The 21,594-nt window shown below is 46.6% G+C and overlaps 1 protein-coding gene across 5 annotated transcripts in view; it reads left to right on the top strand.

Annotated features, from left to right (window-relative positions):
* Window positions 1-21,594, top strand: part of NTRK3 (neurotrophic receptor tyrosine kinase 3) — a 233,977-nt gene that overhangs the window by 137,687 nt on the left and 74,696 nt on the right. Inside the window, exon 13 of one of the 5 annotated variants that reach the window (XM_056346664.1) lies at window positions 10,789-13,487. The exons of the other annotated variants lie outside the window; for them this stretch is intronic. Within the exon in view, the coding sequence (XP_056202639.1) occupies window positions 10,789-10,907 (119 nt within the window). The 3' untranslated portion in view covers window positions 10,908-13,487. Of the gene's footprint in view, window positions 1-10,788; window positions 13,488-21,594 lie in introns of those variants that run through there. 5 annotated transcript variants of the gene reach the window in all.

Raw genomic sequence — 21,594 nt, forward strand, 5'->3', positions numbered from 1 at the left:
CAGGAAGAGAGGGAGCGGGTTGGATGTTGGCCACCCATGTGATCCTCCTTGGCAGGGTACCAGATCTCCACAGGCCAAGCGTCTGGCATGGTTGAGCCAGTGTCCCTGAATTGTTCTTGGTTTTGAAATATTTAATCAGAGAATCAAATATGAAGTCTCTTTAAGAAGAGACCGGCACACAGCAGCTGGCTGAATGTTGCAATCAATGTATCCGCTGTGGAATGTTTCCTGCAGAAATATTACATCCTCTCTCATTTACTTGATGATCTTTAGGGTGAATCAATCAAAAGATGCCACACACAAATAGTTCAGCCTGTGATCCTGTGGGTGTCCATTAGAGAGGCATTTGCTCTGTGTTAATGGACCTGTTGATTAACAAACAAACCATTGCTTTTTAAATAGAAAGCCGTTACTTGATGGCAGTTGTCAGCATTTGGTTTTCTGCTGCCCCACTTCCCCTACGTACAGCTCCCACCCTATGCCAATGCAGGTGACTGCTGCAACAAAACCCAGATCTGCACTGCGGGAGAGAAAAGCACTTGCATCTCGCCCAAGCAGTTAGTGAAGGTGGACCTTCTCGCAGAGATTGGAAAGGACAGAGAGAGACTTCTTTGTACTCAGCATGTGGTTTCACTACTGTGTATCTTGTTCTGTTAATTGTATTTTCTGCACCCATCTGCCTTGGTTTATAATACCCTGTTGGACTCCAGCAATGTCCAGGGAAGATCTTCCCCTGACATCCTCACCAGGTCATGGCTCAGCAGCTCCTTGTGAAGTCTGCCTTGGGTTTTACACCTGGCTGAGTGCATGGCAGTTTGGTTTGGGGTCTACAGACCCAAGCCTCTAGTCTGCTGGAGCAATATTGTGTTCATTTCCTTTCCCTGCAACATGGACATTTTCCTAGTCTCCACTTACTCTGGGTGAAAATTTGCCCACATTGCAGTGTTAATGCCTGCTTTTCTGATGCTAGTGTGGCATGAATCCTAGCTGGCATTTTAAGCAGAAGATCAGGATGATGCCTGCTGCATAAAAGATGTCCCTGCCTTTGAAAACCCCTGCATCAACCTGAATGGACCCAACCTGGTGATGACCAAAGCTGTGTAGACAAGGAAGCAGCATGTTCCATGCTGCCAGAGCTCTGTTGTGGCACTGAAAATGTGCTCCCCAGACACAGCCCAGGACAAGCCACCATGCTGAGCCACATAACACAGCTAATTGCAGAGGCCGTCATGCAGCGGGGCTGGCTGGCCTGAAAGGATTAGGCTTGTGACTGTGGGTTGTGTTTAGCCTCATGCTGGTAGTTGCCAGCAGCTCTTCTACTTTCTGGGAAGTGTGTTTGGATCCTTGCTGCTCCGCTGGGGGCTGTGGGGGCATTTGGTCATCCCCCCTCGCCGAGGCTGCTGGTGCAAAGCAGCCACTGTTCAGTCTGGCAAGCCAAGCATCACTTCAGCCCACTGCAGAGGGGACCATCCCCCCTGTGTCACTTGTTTAGCTCCATCGTTTATTGCTACAAACCAACTCAGAGCTGTCCTTCCCACAGCTGGTGGGAGTCAAAGTGACGAGGCAGTAGGCAGTTAGTGGATTAGGGCAGCAGAGTGAAAATCATTTGGCGTTTCTATCCTGATTCTTCTGGGTGCCTTTAATTAGTATGATTGCTCAGCACGCGATTTTGCCATGTTCTTTAGCTCCCCTGGTTAGAATAATTATTCCCCCAGCTCCTTTTGTTCCAATTCCTGATCGCTTACAAAGTCCCCTGTTAAAAGCCATTAAATCCGTAATGTAAAGTGAGAGTAAATGTTCAGCAGTGTTATGCTCTCAGGCCCACACGTGTGCACTCGCGCGCTCTCAGGCCCCTCTCCAGCACTCCTCTGCTCCCTGCCACGTGCTCTGCGCTGCAGTATTGCTCTCTCACACGCTTCCCCACTAGCCATCCCACGTGTCTCACATGCAGCAGGTTGTGTGCGCGCTCTCCCTGCTTTCTGCTGGCACTCTTGGTCTCGTTCAGCTCGGTTTCTCTGTGCATAGGCTGGTTTTGACACTGAGATTGAAGTCAAGGCTGTGAACTGTGATCTCTTACATTCAGTTGTACATGCAGATATGAAAATGCCGTTAGAAGTGTGTGGGTTTGCATGCTTTTGTCCCAATGTGGGTAGCTCTTGCTTTGAAGAGCAGTATACATAGAGGAGGACGTGTCCTGGCTGTGGTGGGAGGCAGGGCTTCTGACAATAGGTGATGGAGAAAAGGAAATAACTTATTTTTAAGTAAACTTGTTTCCATTTTTCTCAAATGTGAAAGCCTCAGGAGGGGCAAATGGGTTTTGGACAGTTGTGTTCCCGGGAGTTTCCATGTCGCAGTGCCTCCCCAGCCAGAGGCCTGGGAGCTCAGCCGCTTCCCTGTCCCTCATCTCTACTGGTATTTGATCAGCACATGCCAGTGACACAAGTGGGGCAGACACACAAAGGCTTGCACAGAATTATATGGTGTGAAATAAGATTGGGTTGAAGTGCTTTAAATGCCTTGTGCGTTTAGGTGACTTGATGGGAGAGGGAGACTTATTTTCAGACCCAAAATGAAACTGGGTCAGAGAAGGGTCTGGCAGTCATGTAGTGCATTAAGCTTGCTGAAGCAAAAATTCCCGGCTAAACCACTTGCTGGAAAAAGCTTGTAGGAAAGAAACCCTGATCCTTCCTTCCGCCTTTGAATGAACACTCCTAATTGACAGCAGCCACGCGTTTTGGGCTTAGGTCTTCATTTGCTGCTCTGCTGTGATGTGCTGGCCAGACCTTCCCTGCTCTGCAAAGCTCATGCTTGGCTGGCGGGTAGAGTGAGGGTCTCCTAGCACAGTAGCAGCCCCCCTGGTGCACTGCCTGGGGGGCTCACCACTCACCTCATCTCTGCTTTGCTCTGGGCACTTTGTACCTTCTCTTGCAAAAACATACTGTGTTTCATGTGCGTTTTGTGGGAGCAAAGCCCTTCCTCCCCTCCTGCAGAACGAAGGCCACCACAAACAGCTGCCTCATTTGGCTGGCACTACACAAATTGTCCTCTCGGAGCAACAGAATCTCAGCGCAAGCCTGTGTTCCTCTGCTTGCTGTCCCCTCTTCCCCTGGGGACAGCACGGCCCTCCCTGTGCTCTGGCGCATGTGTTTTAGAGCTTGCCACATACTAGCAGGTACCAAAACATGGTCTTGAAAGAAAAACTGGAACCAGCAGCTCTCCCCTGGGAAGATTACTGACACTCTTCTGATGCCTTTTGGTGCAGAAGGCAACTGATTTTGAGAACCATCTAGTAGGGCATTATCAAGAGAAGAGCAGCTGTGGTGGCAGCCTTCATTTCCAAAACAATCAGCAGAGCAGGAGCACTGGAAAGGCACTGATGAAGGACAATAATTCCAGACAACGCAGCATCCAAACAGCCTAAAAAAATCAACAAAACCCCATTCCTCGAGGCTCTCTGCTGCTCTTGCTGTGTTTTTGCCCTCAGCTCTTCCTGTTCCCATTTACAAATCCTCTGTAGCGCTTGGTGCCTCCTTGCCTGCTGAGACCTCCTGCACTCCTCAGTTTCCATCCTCAGCTTGTAAAACTCCATGAAATCACCTTTTCCCACAGGATGCTCCTCTTGAGACTTCAGGCTCTCGGCCTTTTACCGCTCCTGGACTTCCTGGAGGGGAGCTCTGGCCTTTCTCAACAACATAAGGCATTGCTGGAGGAGATGGCAGAGTAAAGAGATGCGCAAGCAAGGATTTGTTCTGGGCCTTGATCAGCTCCGCCACCAACCTTCTCCTTTCTTCTGAAGAGCAGGAGATCATCGCTGGCACTATCTCGGCAGGGAAGGTCCCAGCTGTGGACTGCGGCACTTGTGTGCTTTCCTACCCGCTGTGTGTGTCTCCTTTTGCTGCCTGCTTTCATATCCCAGCCATCTGGCTTTACCAAGCACTCTGTCCCCTTCTAGACCCCAGAGCCCCTGGAGAGGACAGGAGTCTGGGAGCTGGGGCTATTCCCACTTGAGTCCCCATGACTGGCATCAGTTCCTTTGGAGACCTTGGAGAAACTGTGGTCCTGCTCCGTGCCACTGTTTTGCCATCTGTGTAATGAATATAACAGCTCCTGCCTCCCCAGGGAATGAGCGAGGCGTAACAAATTAATGTTTATGAGGCGCTCTCTGGCTGAAAAAGAAGTTTGCAACAGGGCTTTTGCTGTCCTAACTCAGGGGCTTCCTTTGCTGGTTGGCTCTTTGATGTGGCGATCTGTGGTACTGGTGGATCAGCTGTACCATGATTTGAATTAATCAGCAATTAAGGAACACGAGCCCAAACAGATTCTTTCCCAGTTGATATTCATTGCTGGGCAGATTAGTGAGTGGCTTCAATAACTCTGTGTAAAATGCTTAGGGTACTATCGCTATCTAAAGCAGCTGGGGAACAGAGGCGGTGTCAGAGGGACACGGATACCTGTCAGGCAAAGTAGAAATGAGAAGCTCTTGTAACGCTGTGTGCACAGTGTTTAAATTGACAGCACTCTGAGGGCTGACTTGGAAAAAAAAAAAAAAAAAAAAGAAAATAAATTAAAAATTGACAAAAGAATATATTTGAAAACCAAAGTGATGAAAATGATGTATTACTTGTTGGGATGGGATTTTTCATGCCAGGTCCCGCGGGCTTTGTGGAGTGCAGAGGCAGAGGGAGTGCACGGTGGTGAGAAATGGGGACTTGTGGAGGCAGTGACATGCGGCTGTTCCTCCAGGCGGTGAGAATTGCAGAGAAGGTTCCTGGATGCAGTGGTACAAGCACACAGAGGGGCTGAGGCAGGGCAACAGCTTTGCAATGCCCAGGATGTCAGCTACCACCACACTCCCGGGCATTTTGCAGACACTTTCCCTGCATCTTGTTCTCATGGCTGATGTACAAACCCTGAGAGTTTTGCTACGCACCTTTTCACGGCCTTGGGTGTTGGAAGGGACAAAACGGCCATCCTCTTTGCTCAGGTACCTTCTCTCTGACCCAGTATGATTTGAATGAGGCAGAGACTAAGCTCGGTGTGCTGTGGGTGAAACTGCTGGGTGCCCAGTCCTTTCCCCTTCCCTGGTCCTCTTACAAGTAATTTCACATACTCTGGCTTCAATCTAATGAAAACAAAACCGATGAGGCCCAACTGATCTGGCTGCTTTCCATCATGCAGTGGGCCTCTGAGTGGCTTTAAATAGCCACACCTCTGTGTAGGCTGGAGAGAAGCATTGGCTGTGCCTCTGGACAGGGAGGGTAGCTTTGACTCAAGTCACAGGGCATCTCAGACCTGAAAATAGCCTTTTTATTTTGTCCTTGGTCTTAAATAGATATTTCTTTTTTTCCTCCTTTTTTTTTTTTTTTTTTTTTTTTTTTTTAATTTTATACCCTGGTAAGAGCTTTCTTTCTTTGGGGCTTTTCCTGAGGGGGATCAGTGGGGAATCTTGGAGCTCTGCCTCCTGAGCTATCAGGCTACATCATTTAGTATCTTGGAACTACTCCATCCACAAAAGAGTTCCAGAGAAAACAAACTTGTCATCCTGGCTAATATGGACATGACCCACATTAACGGCGGCAACAGTAGAAATGCAATGGATACTGGAATTCCTCCGACCAGAGGTTTAATGACTCTTACATATTCTTAGAGTTCACTGCATGGAAAGCTGTGAATGCTGCCCTTTTCTCAAGGAACACTGTTCAGCTATTGAGTGCCTGCAGTATTCTCCTACCCTTCCTCTGCTCCAGTTAAACACGAGGGAAATTTGTATGGAAATGGGATCTTCTGGGCCCATTTTCTTCTGCTGTTTCTCTTGCTCTCAGCCCGTCTTTTCCCTTTCTTGCCCTCAAAAACACATGCAGTGTTGTGATCCCCTGCTCATGATTTTGGTTTGTGGAGAAGACGAAGGTGCCACAAACTGTAGCTAGAACTCCATCTAGCACGTTCCCAGAATGTTTCCAGTGATGTCAAGTCTCATTGACTAAAGTGGGAGACTCATGCCTGAGGTTAAACCATGGAAAATGAACAAAGATACAAGGTGAGCTGCTGTGGAGGGGAATAAAGACCCTGTTTACATGGAGCCTTTCTGTGAGTCTTAAAAGAAGTTATCTACTTGAAGACCTGCTTGAGGTCTGTGTATTGGTGTGAAATTCATCTGTGGGATGAATTTTCTTGTGGTTCTCCATTGTGGTCAGTAGTGTTGGGCTGGTGTAAGTTAGGAGGTCTATACTCTTTGTACTTTACCTTGGATGGTGCAGGAGATGACGTGCCTATCTGCAGCTGAGAGCACCAGGAAGAGCCTCATGGTGTGCTTCTGCTGAGCTTCTGTGACTTGCTTTGTCGTGGCAAGTGAGACCTCAGGCTGGGTTGCATCTCACAGTGCTATATGTTGGAGGGGGGAGGGGAAAAAAAAAAAAAAAGAGGGCTTTGTATCATAGCCCTGCAGATGAACCCATCCATGACAGAAAACCTGGATTGCTGTGTTGCTTTCCCCTCAGATATAGACATATCAGTCCTGGCTTTGACTAGACGGATGGCTGTTTCCTTCACTCTGGATGCGGGCCAGGCTTGATGGTTTTCATGCCTTCTTTGATGCTATTCATACTTCATATCTGTGCATAGAGAAAGATAAAATGTACACTGTTGTTGGAGTCTCCTATTGCTTTTCCTTTATATCATAAATTCTGCTGTAACACAGAAGAGAGATCAAAGCTTCGTTGCCTGATGTGGGCTGTGTGGATAGCAGTGTTATGTTTGGCCAGCTCATTGCCCCTAATTTGCTATTTTTATTTAACCCATTTTTGCCAGGTGTTGTGTGGCACCCTGTTGCTTTTCTCATCCATTCCCACAGCAATTTCTGCTGATGTTTTAGAAGCAGTTTCCGCTCTTGCTGTAGTGGATGGGGCTGCTGTGAGGAGTTCTGCATTGCTTTCTGCGTCGTTCCCTCACCTCCCGGTTGTCACCCACCCTGCTGCTTTTCTCAGGTGACCTGGTGCAGCCTCAGATCTCAAAAACCCTAGAAGCATGGTATATTTGAATGGCTGCAATTTTACCAGAAGGCAAACAATGAAGGCGAGGTGAAATGATACAGTTTTTCTCCTTAGTCTTGCTTTCAGTCAGTGGAGGAGGGGTGTTCCTTGCAGGGCACTGTCTGTAGGCTGGTTGGGTATGTGCATGGGGCAGCATGGCTGAGGTCTGCTAGCCAGGGTGTTGGGAAACGCAAGACAGCTCTGGAGGACTAAGTGGATGGCCAGGGTTGAGAACAAAACCCGATTGCATGGTTTGGTTGCCTTTAATTTTCTTGTCCTTTCATTGCCACATCCTTCCAGCCTGCTTAGAGAAATGCCCCATCTGCCCCCTCCATCTCAGGCTATTAAAGCTGCACAGCAAATCCGAGCTCATTCCTCCTTCCCTATTCTCCAACACTCTCCATACATTTATTCCACTACCATACCATGGCTATTAGTAGAGAAAGTAGAATGTTTTAATTTAAAAAGTGGTCTCACTAGAACAAGGAGAAGCACAAACTTTAATCTGTCAGACCCTTCCCAATTTTGTAGGTCTTTGGAGATGCTTGTGATTTCAATCTGCACGGTGGGGTTTTTACCTCCTTAGTGTTTTCAGGCTTGTATACTGCGGTTTCCCTCCAAATCTACAACCAATGTCAAAGATAGTATTTCTCCTCCCAATTTCCAGCTAGCACTGACAAATGTGAAACTCCACAAAAGGGATTTTTTTTAAATTTCTCCAACTCCTCCAAAGGTGGTGAACACTTTTTTTCCTCTTTTTTTTTATTTTTTTATTTTTTTATTTTTTCTTTCTGGGGAAAATGAAAAAGTAAAACAAAACCCTCCCATTCTTTAAGGAATTTCCAAGCTAGTTTTTCAGCAGCTAATAGCTTTGATGGTAGCAAGATGAGATTTGTCATAGCAGCATCTGAACTCTGAACCTGTTGAGATTCACCCATTTTAACCCTGGACATCTCAGTGAACTTCATCCATCTCACATCTGACAGTGAAGACATAAACCTAGCAAGAGCCTTGTTGGTTTCTGCTCCATACAAGAGAATGGGGTTGAAGGTAGCAGAACAATGTGGGAGACAACAGTGAGGGAAGAGAGAAAACCAGTCAGGAGAGAAGGATGTGTTTTTTTCAGATTCTTTGGGAACTTTAATAAATCAGGAGGAGAGGATGCCAAAATGACCGATGCTGCATTGCTTTTCCAAGTCCAGTGGTATGTGTGTTCAGCCCCTAAGCTTCAGAAACATAGGCTGTCCTCCTGCCACATTCCTCATCGTCCCTCAGTCACGACTGCGTGTCAGTTATGGGGTAACCCTTGCTGCAGTCCCATTCTGCAAAGACCCTGCTGTCACAGGAGAGCCCTGCAGCTGGGATTCACAGCATAGTGCTGTCAACAAAGAGCAAAGCCCTTGGCATCCCCAGCCTTTTGTCTTGCTAGTCTTTCGCATGTCCCTTTGCTGAGGCAGTGTGTCCCCGGTGGGTTTTTAGGTCTGTTGGATGTGGTCTGGCAGAAGTAGAATTGCCTTAATTTAGCAAAGCTTCGAAATGCAAAGAAAATAAAGCAGACAGGAGTGCTCCTTGGAGATACTTGGTATGTTGAGTATAGACTTTCCCAGTTGTCCTTTGGTGGCCATAAAATATATTTATATTATGAAAATCAAAACACGATAAATAGTGACATTCAGGGATGCCATGTTTACTTGTCTCCCAGTGACTCTGGTAAGAAATAGACTTAGTTTACATACGCGTTTCCAAGTATCAGCACTTTAAACTCTGAGAGTTGAGCTAGGCTCTTTCTCAGTACTAATGATATTTCAATACTTGGAATTTGCCTATGAATTTTGTTTATGACACATGAACTGAAGCTGAGCCTGGCTTACTCTCCCATGTGGATCAGTCCTTCAGGGCTACTGAGAATAACAGATTATTTTCCCCCAAAAAAGTTCAAACAGTTCCAAACCAAACAAACAGATTTTGTCTGCATCCTCAGGTTCATCAAAAGAAGCATGGAATAAGATAGTGCAGGGAATAGAGATAAAAGAAAAAATAGAAAGAAGAAATAGGGGTAAAAAAATAGTCTTCTGGCTAGTGTGGATTCAGTGTGAGAAAGTTTCTGTTGTCTAGTGGAAGGCACCTTTCCTATCGAGATCAATTCAAGGGCATCCAAGCTGCTCCTTGCTGTTCTAGTGATGCCAGATTTAGGCTAACTTACCCGATTTTTTTCAGGATCCTGTGACTGTATGAGGAGCAGGAGCATTCTCCAGAACTTAGAGCAATTGTGTAGCCAAGGCATCCCATTAATTTTTCTGGAAAAACCCTTTGGGCCATGAGAAGCTTAGACAGATTAGAACAATCCCTAGGATCCTGCCATGCATGTCTTGGTCCTGACAACTTGGTGGATCTGTTACTTGGGATTTTGGTGAGCTGGTGTAGAAGCCTCTTATGTCCACATACTATAACTGAGCTAAGAGCAACTTCAGTCTTAGCAGGTACCTTCAATGAACTATGCCTACTCCTGCCATGTCTCCAGTCCATTGAGATGACCTCAGTTGTAGAAATACTGTTATAAATGGGTGTCTCAGAAAGTAATATGAAAATGATGAGCTGACACCTGAAGATAAATGCATGGGTCTTTTCTGCAAGAACTTGCAGGATTTAGCACAAAAGATGATAGAAAACAGGGGTTTAAGTCAAGAAGAAGGGAAACGTAGGCTAAACGTAGTCAGGTTGTGTCCTAACAGTGAACCAGAATGTGCCCTCCTTCAGTCAGACCTTGAGGAGAGCGCTGTGGGACTGGATGTCTCAGCAGAAGGATTCCCTCCTGGAGCTGACATCCAGCTCTCCGCAGCAGGTTTGCTCCCTCCAGTCCAGAGACGTGTTCTCTGGTAAGTCCTGAATATTTGCATTTATTTAGCTTCAGAGACTAATGTTCATCTTTAATAGTAATTAACATCTAATAATTTCTGTACTAGAAATATGCTAATAGTAGGTTTCCCTGCCTGAGGCATCCCAAGGCAGGAGCATTATGATGAGATGGTTAATACAGCCCTTGAAAATGTTGTATTTGCCCAGTAATTTCGTTGGGACTGAAGGAAGGAACATGCCTGTGTTCTCTGTTCCACTTATTTTTCCTTTTCATCTGGCCAGTATTTCTGGCAAATCCTAAACCTTCAGAAACCTTAAAGAGGTGGGGTTGCATAAGGAGAAGATGGCTCCAGTATGCAAGTTTCGGTGCAGACGGGACAGCTGGGGCAAAGGACGTCTACGGGGCTATGAGAGCCAGGTCTCCCCAGCCTTGCAGCAGTACTCCTGGCTTCAGACATGTTGAGTCAGGCTAAATAAATCGTGAGAGAAAAGTAGGTGTAGGAAGGATTCTCAGTTTTCCTCACTCCCTGACTAGGGGAAAGATGGACTAGGTAGGAATTAGGACTTTTCCACCCCTGGTTAGTGGGAACCTCTAGAAAAGAGTTGTTCTCAGTTCTCTGTCCAGACCGTTTGCATGCCACTTGTCCTCGGAGCACTTGTGCCTGCACACGCCACGTGAAATAATTGCCTGTTCTTATGGAAAGACAGAGTGAGGTAGCCCGGCCCAGAAAGGGCGTTTTGGCTTTAATTTAATGGCAGCCATTTGCTGGTTATTCATTTGGTTCTTTTTTAATAATTACATGTGTGTCGATATCTCTCTCTTTTTTTCTAGTTTTGCTCTTTTTTGTTTTTTCGTTTACTTTATTTTGCTTTTTTCTTTTTTCTGTTTTTTTTTCCCCTTTAGGTTTCAGAGAAATTATGTTGAATCCAATAAGCCTCCCTGGACATTCCAAACCTCTTAACCAAGGCATTTATGTTGAGGATGTCAGTGTTTATTTCAGCAAAGGACGTCATGGCTTTTAAAACTCCTTAAAAGTCCCTGTTCTGATGTCAAGTTTATAGGCTGTGCCCTCAAAATGGTGGGAAGCAGTAAGCGTGGTCTGTATGGATTGAGGTCTCCTCCTAATAGGACTCTACAGCCCTGCCTGTACACACGTTAAAGCCAACTGAAACTGTGGTTTTCTGTCACCAGATAACAGGGTTGTTCTTTTCCTCCAATGGTCGCTGTGTTCGTTAAATATTCCTGCAAGGCACAACAGCAGCAATGAGAGCAAATAAAGAGAATTAAAACCCAATTGAAAGGAGTCATCCTAATAACACAGTAAATAATTGTACTTTTGCTTTAAAATAAAACACAAAACAAAACCAACCAAGCCAACCAAACTGACATCTTTAGTCGTGTCCTCCCTGCTTGGAGTTTTCCTTGTAAGCTTGTGTCTTCGCAACACCCAGTGAATGCCGCCATCACCTCTTACGTGGCGCCGCCATGGGAGGTCTCCCAGAGCGAGCCGAGGCAGGGAGCCTGGAAGCAACTAAAGCAGAACGAAGACTTTTGGTAAGAACAAAGGCAGCCCCGCTCCCAGTTCTTGCACAGAAAATAATGTTGGAAGGAATAATGGAAAGAAAAACAAAACAAAACCATCTTACTTCTCTGACAGGAAGAGAATGTGGTTATCTTTGAAGTGCACATATTCTAGGAGGCTTTTTTTGTTTGTCTGTCTGTGTGTGTTAGAGCGGCTCGTTGGATCTGACTATATTGTTGTCGTACTCTGGTCTCTCCCTGCTGCTTGAATGATGAGCTTTATCTGAGGAGTTGCCTGGACTTCCCGCATGGATGGAGAATCCATCGCGCAGGAGGGTCTGTGTCCTTGCCAGGACTAGGGCAGTAAGCAAAGTGGAAAAGCCTATCAGACGCACGCAGGTCCCAGTTGCTGGGCCTTTTCCAGCCCCCTTTAGCTCTCCCCTGTATTCCCACCCAGCTAGAGGTTGATTGTAACCCAGTCACATACCCAGAACCATCAGCTTGAGGCTGACTGAGTGAAGGAGAGGAAAAATAAGTATTCTGTTGCTTCTTCTCTGGCATAAACAGGAATATCGATCCTGTTCTCCGGCCGATATTTATATTCTCTCGCCACCCTCCCATCCCACTTTTGTCTTACTTCATCCAAAGCCTCTCAGATGGAAAAGTAAACCCTTTGATCCTGTCCTCAAGAGAAGCCTGCTGCCCTTGCGGCAACTTGCAGGGCTTTCCTTGGACTCTCTGGGCATCACGTGTATGGGAAATACAGATTTGCTCACACGTATCAGTGATAACCTATAAGCAAGGCAGATTTTCTCTAGAGGAAAAAAAAAAAAAAAACCTTCCAAAAGCTTCAGGTGTGGCCAGATCCTTTTCTGAGAGGAGTACTGAACCAGGAGCTTGCTCACCAGCCACTCAGCTTTGCTTGCCTTCTTGGTGGCCCGAGACGACCTTATCACATCAGGGATATCTGTAAATCACCAGCCCTGAAAGGTTGCTGCCACTGGAAAGTGTCACGGTCCCCCACCGCCAGAACTGGGCAGAAGCCTCAGAATGGGATGTTCTGCTTCATCCTGCCTTTACAGGTGACCGGCGTGAACCACCCTGGAGATTGCCAGGAGGTTTTGTTACCAGCTTTCCCATAGGGATGTCCCTGGGAATGTTCCATTCTCTTGCTTCTTCTCCTGGTTCGCTCGCATAAAAAGGTAAAGTGCAATAGAAGAGTACAGGAGAAATGGTAGCAGATTGCTTTAAGTTAACGGACATGCCTTAGGGGGGCATCTGCATTAGGACAAGGAGGCCTGGCTCAGGTTGGATGGTTTTAGAAACCATGACCAAAACTCCCAACAATGTTTCCTGCCCGCATCGGAGCTGGAAATGCAAGAGGTGCACCGCCAGAGAGGACCTGCGGCCATGTGTTATTGACGCCTCAATTCTGCAGATTCACAGAGTGTGGAGGAGCTCCAGAAAGCGTGTGAATCACTGGGTGCTTGTCTGAACTGAATTTCCCCATCTCCTGGAAGTCGCCCACCTGATCTGGGGATGTCTTGTCTGTCTGAACTGTCTCCTCTCCCTAGCACTGTTCAGGGGACTCTGCTCTCAACTGTGTGTATCAGTCGTAGAGATACGTCCGTGGGCCTGGACCAGAAGCCTATATCCAAACACCCTAGCAGAGGAAGGGTTGAATTTTGCAGCTCAGGTCCATCTCTGCTTAGAAGAAATCCTCCGGACCGTACAGCATAATTTAAAGCAGTTCTCCCCACTGTGATCGATGTCTCAATTTAACACCAATTAAAGTCTCTGGTTCCTCACTGCTGAAAACAAAAGCCAGTCATGGCCGTTTGCGATTGGTGGCTTTAAGTAGCAAGTCTAAGGATGTTTTTTTAAAAAAAATTTATTTTATTTTTAATTATTGTAAATCATTACCTCATTTTCTGTCAATGAGACTCCTCCATCTTTGAGCATTCTTATCTTGCCATAACTATCATCCTGTGCTAATGGGAAATGGGATGGTCCCTTTTCACAGAGACTATAGGGGTGTTCAATGTCTAGTTTCTTAATAAACACTTTATTTTCTAACGAAACAGCTGCATCAGGCCTCTTCTTTGAAGACAAAATAAATAAAGGTTCAGAATGACACGTCCTATAGTCTACTTCTTCATGAGATGGTCCATGTGTGGGGAGTCTGTTTGGTTTGGTTCTTCGGGGTGTGCGGAGGGTGGGGTTTACAGCTGTGATGTGAACGCTGCTGAGGTGTAGCTCTTGCTTCTGTAGTTCTCATCAGGCACAAAGATGTTTTCTTGCCTGAGAGCTTAGCTGATGACTAACTCAGTTGATAACCTGTTGTTTCTTGTAACTCAAAACGGTCATGTTCTCAGGAACAAGGCGGTACTGCTGGGAGATGGTGTCATGATTTGCCAAGACATGTTTCTACACTTGGTGGAAGGAGTTTTATCAGGAGTCTTATCTCTCAGGGACCTTGACACTAAACAATTGTTCTGGCTGCAGTGCTTTTGTTTCAGGACATGCTGTTGCTGCAGGTCTCCCTGCTCAGCTGTGCAAATTGCTCTCCTGTTGGGTGTTGGACTGTTGTCCCTTCATCAGGGACAATTAGCTTCCTACTAAGCTAGCAAGGATGCGTTCGATGTAAAGGCAGTGGGGTACAGGTGAGTGCCGCAGTCGAGTTCCTCATCAGAAGTTGATGTAAGGCTGGTTGCTCCAGGAAGAGAGAGGAACGACTTCAGCATGCAGGGCTCAGCATGAGGATGTGTCTTAGAGGCTGTGGCTTAGTATTGTTAACAGGAGATGTCATTTATGTGACTTAAAGCTGCTGTGCCAACCTGCAGATGACTGAGCATGAGGCTGGGGGTGTGTTTGAGCTGATATTGGTGGATGGTGCTGGAACCCTCTTAGAAAACCTGGTGAGAGTTTTGATGAGCAAAATAGAAACATGTTTTCCAGCATCCTTCTGTTCCTGTAACTTCCTGGCATGACTTTCAAGCAAATGTCTCAAAATCATGCTATGATTGAATTTCTGCATGCTATTCCCTTCTAATGAGTGTGCCTCTAGAAGTGATCGGGTGCTGTGGTTCACAGTTTCAGGTGATGGCTGAGATCTTTACCTTTCCAAGGATGTCTGTGATGCCCGAGACAAATGGTTGTCTCCTGACATACAACCTTATGTACGGGATGGACAGCTGAGCTACACCAGATTTCATTCCTACTTCCCTTTCCTTTCTGAGGTGCGGGAAACATGGGTGGTGGAAGCTCTGCCTTTTCCTCCACACTAATCCAGGGTCTGTTCCCAGGTTTCACAGCACAGAAGCATTGCAAATGGAGTTGATTAGCCAGTTGCTCAGGCTGCTGGTATGGCCAGCCTTAGTTCATTTTGCTTTGTATTTCAGGGCAACTGATTGCTCACACAAAAGTTCCCACAATGTTTGTGCTGCTGCCAGTTCCCAAGGAGCTAGCTTAACTGTGCCCATGGGCTCTGACATGCATTGCAGAGGGGTAGGGCACTTGTTTCTCCTTGTGCTTGCTTGGTTGCCTCTGTTACCTGATGTACCCATGTGAAGGCTTCATGCTCTTCGGGACAGCTGGACGGTGAGTTGATACTGTTGTCGTGCTCTCCCTCCCCACACTGGCTTCAAATGACTCTTGAGCTGTTTATGAAGCTTATTACTGAAGGAGCTTGGGATACTGGTTTGGTAGGGTGCAGGCACTGGTATGTATCAACTCCTCCTGAAAATCACAACCCTGCCTTCTCGGTTCTTGTAGACTGTGGAGCCTACATGTGAACAAGTAGACAAGCTAAGTTTTCTTTTCTTGTGGTTTGACTCTAAAAAGATGGACTCATATTTATTTTAGTTCATGCCTGGAATGAGCGTGATGGACATTGTATGATTCTGGCACAATATGTCTCTGCATGATGGAAATAATGCATGGCCCAGTGGGACCTTGGACTTGCTGCAGGCGAGTGTTTGATGTATGTGATGCTGTAGGTCATGACCAGGGTATATTGAGTCTCCATAGCTGCTTATTCAAGTTGCACTGGCTGAGTCTCCATGTCCTTTGCTGCTCTTTTGTTTACTTAGATGTGCTTTTAAGGGGTCAGCCCTTCTTTCCCGAGAAAGAAGCTGGAACTTCTTTTGAAGGTAGTGGTTTTCTGTACCACCAGGTTTTTGGCCTTTGCAGCGTGTGTCTGTGCTCCGCTGTCCAGGAAGGCAGGGGCAGAAGTCCCAGGAGCTGTGGACAGTCAGAGGAGGGTGCTTCTGCTGTTTCAGCAAACTGCATCACCACTCTGCTCTGATTTGTACCCAGAAAAAGCTGCAGATCCTCAGGGTTAAGCCCTGGCATTAGCAGAGGATAAAGAGGCCTAGGTACAGTAGTAAAGCTAAAAACCACAGGTCTGGAGGAGCGACAGGAAGAGAGCATGCAAGAAATCAATGCTGGGTGACTTCATTTTTGCTTAATGCTTAAACTGGTGTGGTTTATGCAGTAAGTCAAAGAGTCCTTATTAACTGTGTATTTACCAGTGCCTGCAGAGCCTGAACAGATGGCAGAAAAGTTTATCGAGCTGCAGGGAAGTGCATACGGTCTCTTTGAAGGGGAAAGAGTATGACAGGAGACGGGCACACACAGAGCTGGAAAAGGTGCTTTACCTGTTGAAGCAACAACATATCTTCCTTTGCTGTTGTGATATATTTTGCTTTGCCTGTATCATTTGTGGTTTCTTTGATGTCCTCCCCAACTCTTCTCATAACAGGCAGGCTCCTTGGTGGTACCAGCTTGGGTCCACGCTGTCGGGGACCACACAGGTACCGCTTTGTCTTGACCCCTAAAAAACAACATAGGAAACCCAATGGTAAATATATGTTAATTTGCCCAGTGTAGCTTCCTTTGTTTTTCTCATAAACTGGCACGTGGGGAAGACACAGAGGGGCTAGGGGTGCAGATAAATGCCTTTCTGCTTCTGCTTGGACTCAGTTTGGTTGTGTCAGTTCCTGATGTCGTTCTTCAGTTCTGAATTTCACCTTCTTGGAGACACCACTGGAGTTTTGGGGGTTGTCTGTTTTCCTTGTTGGGATTTGGTAATTGGTTCCCGGAGAAGTGGTAAGTTGCCTGTTCTTACTGAAACCAGTACAGCAATTCAAGAGAGTGTTAACTGACTTTTGCCAAACAGCACTGTGAGGTGGAGTCCAGGCTCAGTTTGTCAAGTTAAGAGCTAGAATAAATCCCAACCCACACTCACAGCCCCGGTAAATAAATGTGGGATGATTCCTTTCCGAAGAAAAGATGATGGTCTCTCCAGCAGTGAAGCAGAGTGCAAGTACAAGACAACTACATTTGAACTTTGATACTAATTTTGAACTTTTGAGTGCAGCTGCTGACTAATCAGCAGGAATAAATTTTGGTTGTTCTCTACAAAGCAGAGGGATTCATTCCAAGTGCTGGTTAAATTATTTGCTCTGCTGTTAGTGAGTCATTTGTGACTTGTGCCCAATTCCTGCAGATGAGTTGACTTTTTGTAAGGATTTGCCTATGATTTCAGACTATTAGGCTTTTTTCCTCCAAGGGTTTGCTTCAGATATTCACGTTGTGTGACGCGCTGATTGGTGCTGCATTTGCTCTCACGATGGGTGAATGAATGTTTCAGACAGGCAGCCAGAAATGTAATATACAGAGACGTTCTTTGGTAATCTGGTATTTGGGGTTGTCCTTAACCCCATGTTTCTGTTTCTTATCCTGGGACTGGTACCACCCCACCAGGTCTGTTTGCAGGCAAGAAAAACTGCTGTTCCCCAGGCTTTTGGGGTAGTTAAGAGCTTGTTTTCAGAGCAAGTAGCCTTCATGGCTCCAGCCTGAATTTTGGGAGCAGCCCATGTCTGATCTGTATGTTGGTCTCCACTCGCTGATGAAGCGCAGCCGCTGCTGGAGGTCAGCCTCTTTCATGAGAAGTCAGAAAGAGCCAGACTGGAGTCACATTAGGCTCGGTAAACTGCCAGGATGTCTGAATAAGCTAATCGTGGCCAGGTCATCATTATCTTAAGTGAGTCAAAGATGTGTCCAGGCTGTTTATTAAGATAATTGGGAGAGGGATGGAGGAATGTTTGCAGTCTGTGGACTAGGCTGGTGAGGTGGTGGAGTGTATTGCAACATCTTATACGAGAGAGAAGGCACTCATGGTTTGGAAAGTTGATGTTCTACACATGTCCAGGGGCTGGTCCTGCTGGGATTCAGTCCTGGTGCCAGTAACGGGGATGTAGGGTGGCATCATGATAATGCTGTATGCACATTTCAAACACCACCAATGTGAGCTCATCTTGCTAGGCTAAAGAGTTGTACCTCTGCTCAGATTTCCTCATGAGGCCTTTTTGCCTGGTAATTTTAGAGATATTCTGGATCTTGTATTTTGCTGCATCAGTGCCAAGCAATATTTTGGGACAACAGGAGCAGCTGTGCACAGTCGCTCCTTCCTTGGTAGTGCCTGGCCCAGTCCCCCATGGACTGCTGGAGGTGGCTGCAGGTTTGCTTTGTGTCTCCTGAGACACATTTGTTCATCAGCTGGTGCCAGAGGGGGCTGCAAGTTTAAGGGTGTTTAAGCTCCAGTCATACACCCAGCACTGCTAGAGCAACTCCAGAGGTACACATCCCCCAAAGCCATCACATCTCACAATGCACAGACATTGCAGGTGACTGAGAAGGGACTCACTTAAAGGCAGGTAAGTGCCATTTTTCTCCTTCCGGGGAGCTAATGTGTGTAATATGCTGAATTCAGACCTCTAGCCGGAATTACTTTGATGGATCTGTTCTAAATGCATAAAGGATAACTGACTGCATTAGACAGTATCAGTGAGAAACTGTCAGTCCCTGCTCAGGAGCTAGCAGGGGCTCTTCTGGCTGGAAATGCTGCAGATCTGGCACTGTGTGAGTGGAACACCAGAAGAAACAGTGCTGCTGGAGACTGGGGTTAACACCCACCGTTACTCCTGTTTGACCGCCTGGGTCAGGGCTGACGGCTGGAGGATGCAGCTGGGGTGCCAGCAGGCATGGCAGAGCTGTGAGAGGTGTTCGGCATGGCTCTTTGCTTCTTTAGAAAGCTTGGGAGCACAGAACTGCAAGGGTGACTACTTGATGATAATGCCAGTCTCTCATTTTCATCAACAGTAAGCAAAAAAGGCTCTGATGTGCCTTAACCCTTCTGGCTGGTGCCAGCAGAGAGTGCATTACAGACGGATCACCTCTTTTGCAGCCATATGAAACACTTGCCACGCAATCCCAACAGAGGATCTGTATAGACACAGCTTCAGAAGAAGGCAGCAAAGTCCCTGACAGTGCATGTTGGATGAAAATACTGTCCTGTGACTAGACTGAAAGTTCAGTTTAATCCTGTTAACCTCAGAGGGGACTCCTGGGAGTTGGGTACTGTTCTGTGTAGGTCCTTAAGCTCCTCTGCATGACTGTAATGTGTGAAGCATCTAATGTTGTGCCAAATTTCGTTCCCTGGATTCAGGGTGGTGGCCTGAGCCTCAAAGAAAATGAGCCGATTGATATCAATAGCAGTCTTACAAGGGAAGAAGAATTCCTCTTGCCAAAAATCCCCAGAATTGCCCTTAGGAGATAAAGACTCCTGAGCGTAAAAGGTATCGTCAGGTACACCCAAATGGGTAAGGATCGACTATGTCCCTTCTAGAAGATCTCTAAGACTCCAAAAAGCAAGGAAACGTGGCGACCATGAGCTGTAGATACAGCATAGAATGAAACCTGGCTCTCTGATCCTGAAAGGGCCACTGAAAGCAAATGGGCTGCACAGGAATCCCTTGATGAGTGATCTCTTGAAGGGATGGTTCAACTTTTGGGGGCATGTCTGTGCCATTAGTTTATAGCACTGTGAAGCTTATGTTTGCCAGCTACCTGAGCTGTTGGCCTGCCAGCACAGGGAGGGCGGCGTCCCATAGCTTGCTGCACACGAGCCACGGAGGACTTTGCTGCCAAGCCTGTTCTGCCTGAGACCCTCCATCTTTTGCCTGTGTTTTTGCCTGTGCTTCCTTCTGAGTAAGGACAAATCCTCATGGGCTTGGAGCTTTCACCAGATCTTACCCAGGCCCATCCCTAGGTTCCCCAACAAGAAACCAGAGGATGGCCATCTCTTCGGTTGGAAAGGAGGTAACTTTGACATAACATCCTTGGAATTGCCTGAAGTGATGCTCTTGTCTGGAGAAGTAAGTACGTGTTCACCGGTCATGGTGCAGGGATGTATGTATGTATGTTTCTGTTTGTATGCATAGTAGCAATCAAATACTGATGGTGGGAAGGTGGTGTTGGATTTTCAAGGGAAGAGACATGATCATTAAATGTGATCTACTGTCCAAGGCAGAGAGCTGGAAGCTGGGATGGTAAAGTCTTCAGTGGATTAGGCTGTGACATAGAGGTAAGTTTTTGCTGTACTTCCCCATCTGTAACCCTGCATAAATGATTTAAGTCCCCCACAGCACACTGATGGTATCCGTACACTCCGGCTGCCAGGGATGGAAGAGAAGAGCCTGGCTCTGAGCTGGTCCTGGGTATGATTCAAGAAAACAATTCTTGAGACACTCAGCAGCAAGCACGTCCCTGTGTCACAGAGACTGAGCTGGGATCTCCCACAGAGCTCAGCTTCAAGCTCAGAGCAGCTTCTGGGTTGGGAAAGAAGTGGGGAGCTACAAGGGTTCTTCCCCAAGGGACATCCCAGCCCAAGTGCAGGCATCACACATGCTGCTCTCTGCACCCTCACAACTCCCTGAATAAAGACTCTTTGTTCTAGGAGATATAGATTATATATATTTTAAGGCTCCGTGAATTATTCATCACCCAAAGATGAAACTGAGCATCAGAGCTAAGGAAAGGCTGAGGGCGTGAGGCGAGGAACCTTCCATTATTTATTGTACTAAATCTTGACCTGGTTGCACCTTCTCTTTGCAATCCTGCCTTTGCTTTGGGAAGCACTCTTTTCTCCTAAAAATCTGACGTACTCTGCTACTTTCTGTAGGTAATTGTAGCGATAACCTAATCAACTGCTTCCCTTGTTGTGCAGCTTGATGATTGGCCTTTAAAGGAGTAAAGGGTATGTCCTAGTGAGCCTGTGAGGGCACAGTGGGGCTGCCAGGAAAAGCAGGGACACGTTAGGTCGGATGGAGAATGAAGAAGTCCTTGGTATGCTCTGGGATCAAGCAGGGGTGAAGGCTTAACCATCTGGGTCTGGCAAACAGGAGCAGGGGCAAATGTAATTGAGTGGTTTCGAAGGAAAGGCTGGCTGCTTTCTTGCTCAGCCAGGCACTTCCAGGCTCGGTGTGGCACAGGCCAGATGTGAATAAGGGCTCCTGCTCATTTGTGGTCACTTGGCGGTCAGCATGAAATGAGTTTGTGGGTGTCAGCCACATTCCTGGCAGCCAGATATCCATAGCACAGAACATGCCTATGGTTTCTTGGATGGAGGCAGATGATGATGACTAAATTCAGTGTGTGGCTGCACGGCGCTGGTTTGTGGTATCCTGACCTCTTGGAAGAAAAAAATAGTTGACACAACCCATCTGAATGGGACCAGAACTCGTAGCCATAAAAGTGACAAGGGTGGAAGAGAGAGGGGTTTGTCGGTCACTTTTTCTTTGTGTTTTTTTGTTTGTTTGTTAGTTTGATTCTGTAATCAAAGAGAAGGGCTAAGAAGTTGAGCTTTCATTTTATAAGATCATAATTTTCTTTCTTATTTCAGTTGTATTGCAGTAAAAATTCAGGTATTGCTTGTCCTGATTAAATGGCAAAATGTTGTACCACAACAGCAGGAAACTATCATGTTGCTTTGTTATTGCCTTTTTAATTACTGTGACCAATTCATTGGCAAGAGTAATATTATTGCTAAGGGCTGGAAACACCTTCCCTTTCCATTGCTATATGGCCCCAGGGCTTGCAAGATGCAACTTTGGCAGTAAGGTGAGAGAAAGAGAACTTCATTTATTTGCCGCTCTTCATTTCTGCCAGCACAAGAGCTTATGAGGCCACAGGCTAACCCGTGTCTAGTACGATCCAAGTTAAAAATAACTCCACTTCCACCCCGCTCCCTCAAAGGTTCTTTTTCACCCAGAACATTTCAGGGTGCTTCTTTGCCAAACAGCAGCAACAGCACGAGGGAGGAGGAGGCCAGTGGTGGGGTGAGGG

This window comes from Falco biarmicus, chromosome 7, assembly GCF_023638135.1.
Source record: "Falco biarmicus isolate bFalBia1 chromosome 7, bFalBia1.pri, whole genome shotgun sequence".
NCBI classification, from domain to species: domain Eukaryota; kingdom Metazoa; phylum Chordata; class Aves; order Falconiformes; family Falconidae; genus Falco; species Falco biarmicus.